General features: G+C 45.8%; 1 protein-coding gene across 1 annotated transcript; it reads left to right on the top strand.

Annotated features, from left to right (window-relative positions):
- The first annotated feature begins 4,077 nt into the window (after positions 1-4,077).
- Positions 4,078-5,596, top strand: TEX13B (testis expressed 13B). Its single transcript, XM_028842175.2, has 2 exons — positions 4,078-4,643; positions 4,777-5,596. The coding sequence occupies exons 1-2, from the start codon at positions 4,211-4,213 to the stop codon at positions 5,469-5,471; spliced, it is 1,128 nt and encodes a 375-aa protein (XP_028698008.2). The 5' UTR covers positions 4,078-4,210; the 3' UTR covers positions 5,472-5,596.
- Positions 5,597-6,754: the final 1,158 nt, after the last annotated feature.

Below are 6,754 nucleotides of genomic sequence, written 5' to 3'. Positions count from 1 at the left end.
ATCACTTTCAAGAATTTCTAGATATACACTACAGCCTTTAAATCTTTCAATTGTTTCTTTTCTTTTCTTCTTCTTTTTTTGTTGTGGGGGGAGATGGATTCTGGCTCTGTTGCCCAGGTTGGAGTGCAGTGGCACGATCTCAGCTCACTGTAACCTCTGCTTCCCGGGTTCAAGCGACTCTCCTGCCTCAGCCTCCTGAGTAGCTGGGACTACAGGTGCACGCCACCACGCCCCACTAACTTTCGTATTTTTAGTAGAGACGGGGTTTCATCATGTTGGCCAGGATGGTCTCGATCTCCTGACCTCATGATCTCCCCGCCTCAGCCTCCCGAAGTTTTCAAAGTGGATTTCAGAACACTCGAATGCTAAAGAGCTTTTGCTTAAAAAAAAAATCCCATATTGTGATGATTAATTTTATACGTCAACTTGGCTAGGCCATGGTACCCAGATATTTTGTCAAGTATTATTCTAGATGTTTCTGTGAAAGTACTTTTCAGATGAGATTAACATTTTAATCAGTACATTTTGAGTAAAGTAGATTATCCTCCATAACATGGTTTGGCTTCATCCAGTCAGTTGAAAGCCTTAATAGAAAAAGACTGACTTCCTCAGAAAAGGGAGTTCTACCACCAGACAACCTTCAGGCTCAAACCACAACATTGACTCTTTCCCAATTCTCTAGCCTGCTGGCCTACCATTCAGATTTTGGACTTGCCAGTCTTCATAACCGCATAAGCCAATTTTTAAAAATAAATCTGTTTCTGGCTCTGGCTCTCTCTCTCTTTCTCTTTCTCTCTCTCCACACACACACACACACACACACACACACACACACACAAAATTAGTTCTGTTTCTCTGGAGAACCTTGACTAACATGTATAACACTTTTTTTTAAATTAATGTGATTATCGTGGACTTGAAGTCAGACACATCTGAGGTTTGAATTGGGCCTTTGCCATATTTTTTACCCTGACTACATTGGACCTCCTCCATTTTCTCATCTGCAAAAATAAGAATAATAATCTGGACCTCTCACAGCTATTGTGCAGAGCAAAACAATTTGTGCATACTCAGCACAATGCTTAGTACTCAATAATTCCTAAACATGAGTTATTATTATTGTTATTGATAATATTTCCACTTAAAATGAAAATTGTCTTCCTAAACTTGTTACACAGAAACAACTTTAGGGACTGCCACATTTATTCCTCCTCTTCATGACTCCTTGAAATGTGTTTTGATCCTAAGACATCCGTCTTGAGTTGCATATTTTTCAAATATTCTTGCAGAATGAAAACTAACAGTTACAACTTACTTGAGCTTCTGTAATTTGCAATTTGTATCTTTTAAGCCTTCACAGAGCAATTTCAAAGCTGAAGCTTCCAGTTTTGTCTCACTAAATTCCAGTTCAGTGAGCCACTGATTGGTGCTAAGAACAGCTGCTAGAGCCCCACAAGAAGAAGAGATAAGGCGCCGGAAAAACCTTTAGAGAACAGAAGAATGAACTCATTACCATATTCACACTCTCCTCCAACAGAAATAGAAATTGACCCCCAAAATAAGAATATCAAATAACAAATTATCCTGCTACAATTACCTCAATGTCTGTAATACACAGTTGGGCTGTTTTAATCCTTCACACAGAAGTTTCATTCCTGAATCTTTGAGGGTATTTTTTACAAATTCTAAATCTGTCAGATGCTGGTTAGTTTCAAATACTAAGGAGAGGTCCCTACCACAAGAAGCTGTGAGGCGACAGAAAATCAAATCCGTCCGTGTGGAGAAAAAGTACATTTCATAAACAAACAAACAAAAAATAGGATATCTTTAGAGATACTTGCTAGCACCTTGCTGATGTAATAAATTATTTCAATTCATTCAATAATTAATATATTGGGTGCTTAGCACTGTGCTAGATGTTGAAAACACAAAGATAATTAAGACACAGACTAAACTCTCAAGGAATCCCCAGTTGATGGAGAAAAATGACAAGAAAATCACAGATTACAATACAGTGTGAAAAGTACTGCCAGACATATGCACAAGTTGTTATGGGGACATAAAAGGGTTGCACAATTCAGCCTAGCTTGACGTGGGGTCTGCAGAATCAGGAAATACAAGAGGAAGAAATGTTTGAACACTATCATGAAAAGGGAATAGAAACTGTATAGGAGTTAGGTGAATGAAGAGAATGGGAGTGGAGAGAGCAGGAGGGGATGAGGAACAATCTGTACATGCACAGAGTAGCCTGTGCAAGGGCCACAGAGTAACACAGAAGATGATTCGTTTGAAAAACTAAAAACTACTTGCTCTGGTCTATCTTAAAAGACTATATAACTATTAAGAGGGATTATCACCCAGGCTGAAGGAAGGATAGGATTATAGAAGTACTTTCCAAGTACTTAAAAATTATTTACAATGATCAGCTGTTACTGGGAGAAACTTTTTTTTCAATTTTGAAAAACATAACACATGTTTATTATAAACAATTTTACAATAGAGAAAAACGTAAAGAATATTTTTTAAAGTACTGTATTCCTATTACCCAAACATAACCACTGTTAAAGTGTTAGTATATAACTTTCCAGATTTGTGATGTATGCATACATAGAGTTAGTTATATGCTCTTTATAACAAGCGAAATTAGAGAAAAATGTATTTTAAAAAGTTAAAAACTTTTTTCGAACCTCCAGTCCAACCCCACTTCCCAGAGATAACTAATGTTGAGTCTGCTATATATCCTCCCTCATTCTGTTCTCCAAGATTATGGAAACATAAAAACATATGCAAACACACATACATAATTTCAACATTTTACAAATATGGGATCATAGAAAACATTACTCTTATAACTTTACATGCCGTTTTGTCATTGGCCATCATCATAGACCCATAGGTAGAAACAGATTCAGTTACAGTACGATGTCATATAATAAGTAGCAACGTTGGACTCGACCTGAGATTTGTCTGGTTTGTCTTGTGGGTCTCAGAAAGTCATCCAAGTTTTTTTGGTTTGCTTGTTTGTTTGTTTGTTTGAGACGGAGTCTCACTCTTTCGCCCAGGCTACAGGGCAGTGGTGTGATCTCCGCTCACTGCAACCTCCGCCTCGCAGGTTCAAGCAATTATCCTGCCTCAGCCTCCCGAGTAGCTGGGGCTACATGTGCGTGCCACCACACCCGGTTAATTTTTTGTAATTTTAGTAGAGACGGGGTTTCACCATGTTAGCCAGGATGGTCTCGATCTTCTGACCTCGTGATCCGCCCACCTCGGTCTCCCAAAGTGCTGAGATTACAGGCATGAGCCACTGCGCCTGGCCGAAGGTTTTAAGAGACATATTCATATCCCTTTGATGGAAGATCTCTGATATTTCAGGTTTTGGTATAAAGGTGTATTTGTGCTACTCCTAACCCTCTCCCACAGTTGCTTCAAGATTCAAAAAGTTTCAGTGGGAGAGGAGTGGGAGAAGGGGTCATGGGAGGAGAGTGAGGAAAGAGGAGCTGGGGGAGGAAGGGCGGGCCAGGATTTGTTAGGGTGTCTGGGATGTTTAGCCCTGAGCAAATAGAGAATAAGCTCCGCCCCTGGCTCCACCCTCTTCCCCCAAGGGCAACTGAGGGGTTGGGGCTGTTTCCTGCTCTGGAATATTCCATTTGGGGGGCGAAACTCCCCTGGCATGGGACAAACCATTATGGTGGGGAGGGATGAGTCTTCAACTTGTTCACAAATACTTTTTTTGGTTCTAAGTCCTTCCGGACCACTCCTGTTTCTTTCAGCCTTCAAGGTCTCCCAACCATGTGGCGGGTTCCCTTATGTCCCAGTGGAGTGGCAGAGGCCATCCTCACTCACTCCCTTTCAACCCTACAATCTCTGGAAATTGGAACAGTCCCAGTGTAAAAGCCTCCACGGTTGGCCCTGAGGCTTCTTTTCCCTCGAAGCCCTAGAAAGAGGCCACCCTCTCTTCAGGCGTGTTAGGCAGTGAGGTTGACCTGTACTTCCCCTGGCCCTTGGCTGAAGAGGTGAGGCCTGGTGGGAGGTGCCCTAGGGTAGGACTAGCCTGTCAGAGGGTCATTAGGAGGGTCTTGTCAGAGAGTGGAGGGTGGGGGCAAGAGGGTGGGAGAAGACTGATGAAGGGAGGGGCTAAGGAGGAAGAAAGGAACCTATTGGCTGCTCCATCAACACAGGGCTAGTGAAACCGTTAAACCCCTAGGCCATCATGGCCTTGAGACCTGAGGACCCCAGTAGTGGGTTCCGGCACAGCAACGTGGTGGCCTTCATCAACGAGAAAATGGCCAGGCACACGAAAGGCCCCGAGTTCTACCTCGAGAATATATCCTTATCCTGGGAGGAGGTGGAAGACAAGCTCTGGGCCATCCTGGAGGACAGCGAGGTGCCCAGCGAGGTCAAAGAGGCCTGTACCTGGGGCAGCTTGGCCTTGGGCGTGCGCTTTGCCCACAGGCAGGGACAGTTACAAAACCGCAGGGTGCAGTGGCTGCAAGGCTTTGCCAAACTGCACAGATTAGCTGCGATGGTCTTGGCCTCAAACCTGACGGAATTCAAAGAACAGCAGGAGATGGAATGCAATAAGGCGACCTTCCAGTTGCGGATAACCCAGACCAGCCTTGCGGAGGCGCAGAGAGAGCGGGACATGCTGAGATGGAAGCTCCTCCATGCTGTAAGATCCCCCGAATGGCCCCTGCCCAATGCCCCTGCCCTGTCCCAACCTGCCCGGACCCCCTGCCCTGTCCCCAGAATGTGTTTCAGCTCTGCCTACTTCTCTCCAGGAGCTGGCATCTCCCCGGCGGCAGGGCCAGGCTACAGTGTTTCCAGGCCTGGCCACTGCCAGAGGGGATTGGACAGAAGGAGCAGGTGAGCAGGAAAAGGAGGCGGTGGCTGCTGCTGGTGCTGCTGAAGGAGAAGGAGAGGAGAGGTTTGCAGAGGCGGGGCCTGCCCCTGAGGAGGCCTTGCAGGGGCTAGGAGGAGGCTTCAGGCATCCTCTGGGAGCTGTGGAGCAGGCAAATTACACCTTTGGGGGGCAGAGGGAGCAGGATCTCAGGTCAGCACAAACAGCCCTGTCTTACTTCTCTGGGCCTGGGTCCACAGCCTCACTGGAGCCTCTTCCTGTCCAGCTCCCTACCTCATTCACATACTCATACCCATGCCCTTTGTCCGCCTTCTCAGCCATACCCACTATACCCCCTTCACCAGCAAAGGTCACAGCACCGGTTCCAACTCAGATGCCTTCCAACTGGGGGGCCTCTGATGCTAGCCTGTGGTCTGATGTGGGGGCCCAGGGAATAGACCCTCAAGAGCCCCCAAGAGACAGGAGAGACTCCGAACCTCATCAACAGAGAAGACCTCCAGTGTATCGCAGGCCAGGGGACTGGGACTGCCCGTGGTGTAAAACTGTGAATTTTTCACGGAGGGAAAATTGCTTCCTCTGTGGGAGGCGAATCTGGCTGCAAAGGCCTCAGTAAATTCAGAAATGTAAAATAGAACAGAAATGTATCTCAATGGGAAATCAGTCTTCAGGGGGAGAGGGGAGGGGTGGGAGGGGGACTGGGTGAAGTGGGGGAAAGGGGATGAGTGGGAAGATTGGACAATGGGGTGGGGGGACGTGGGGTTGTGGGTGGGAGGATGTAGATGACAGGCAGGGAGAGACATGTTTTAATGACTCCCTTTGTATTTCAGAGTATTAGTAGTCAACACTCCAGAACTACTGCAGTTTTTATTTGTGTGTGTGTCTCTAGCTCCCTATCTTAAGTGTCTGGTGGACCTGGGCAGTATGTAACACCTCCACTCCCTCCCTTCATGTAGGCCTTAGATAATTGGAGCAGGAGTGGATATTTGACCAATCCTGAGCCAAATGAATTTTTTATGTTAGAAAATCTGAACAGACAGGCAGATTCCACAGTCAGAATGGTGTTGGGCAATGAAGCAGTGGGTCACTTGGAGTTGGGGCCAGGGTCAGAGCCATGGACACCAAGGCCATAGCTGAGGCCTGGCCCTGGCTGTGGGGAAACAGAACTGGATGCTTTACAGAGTCAAGTGTCTTTTAGAGGACACCAGTATGAGGTTTCAGGGAGCAGACAGGCATAGAGGAGTTCATCCTGTGACTCCAGAGAGAGGGAGAGAGTAGTGGTGGCCCAATCACTTTTCACGTCCTGTAGTTGTGCTACATGAAAATCTACTTTACACAGATCCCCTTTACTTTAAACTAATTTGAGTGAGTTTCTGTTCTGAGAGCAAGATTATTTCCAAGTCAGACGTTTGTACCAGAAGAGCAATTGTGAACAAAAGACCATTAAAGAAAATGGTGGGACTTGCTGGGGAGTTGCATCAGGGTGTGGTGAGCAGTGGAGATTCCTGAATCCCAAGAGTTTCCATGAATGAACTGGATAGGAAGTTTATTCATGCTCTGAGTGAGTTATATCACAAGAAACAATCAATTCATGCTCTGAGTGAGTTATAGCACAAGAAACAATCAAAACAGGCCTGGAATGAACCCCAGGTTCATCCTGACTCAAATCAACACAGCAGAGATTTGCCACTCCTAAGGGAATCCCTTAGACCTACCTACAGAAGACACCAGCATCATGCAGGTGCAGACTGCTATGACTGTATGGCCCCCTGATAGGAGAATCCTTTCCAGTACCCAGTGAGTAGAACCTGGGACAGTCAGATCTGAAAAGAGAACCGCCACTGCCAAGGAGGTGAATCAGCAACTGATAGTGCTCAGAGGGTTTGCTGGTCTAGACTA

This window comes from Macaca mulatta, chromosome X (assembly GCF_049350105.2).
Source record: "Macaca mulatta isolate MMU2019108-1 chromosome X, T2T-MMU8v2.0, whole genome shotgun sequence".
Taxonomy (NCBI): domain Eukaryota; kingdom Metazoa; phylum Chordata; class Mammalia; order Primates; family Cercopithecidae; genus Macaca; species Macaca mulatta.
This window is presented reverse-complemented; position numbering and strand designations above follow the sequence as displayed.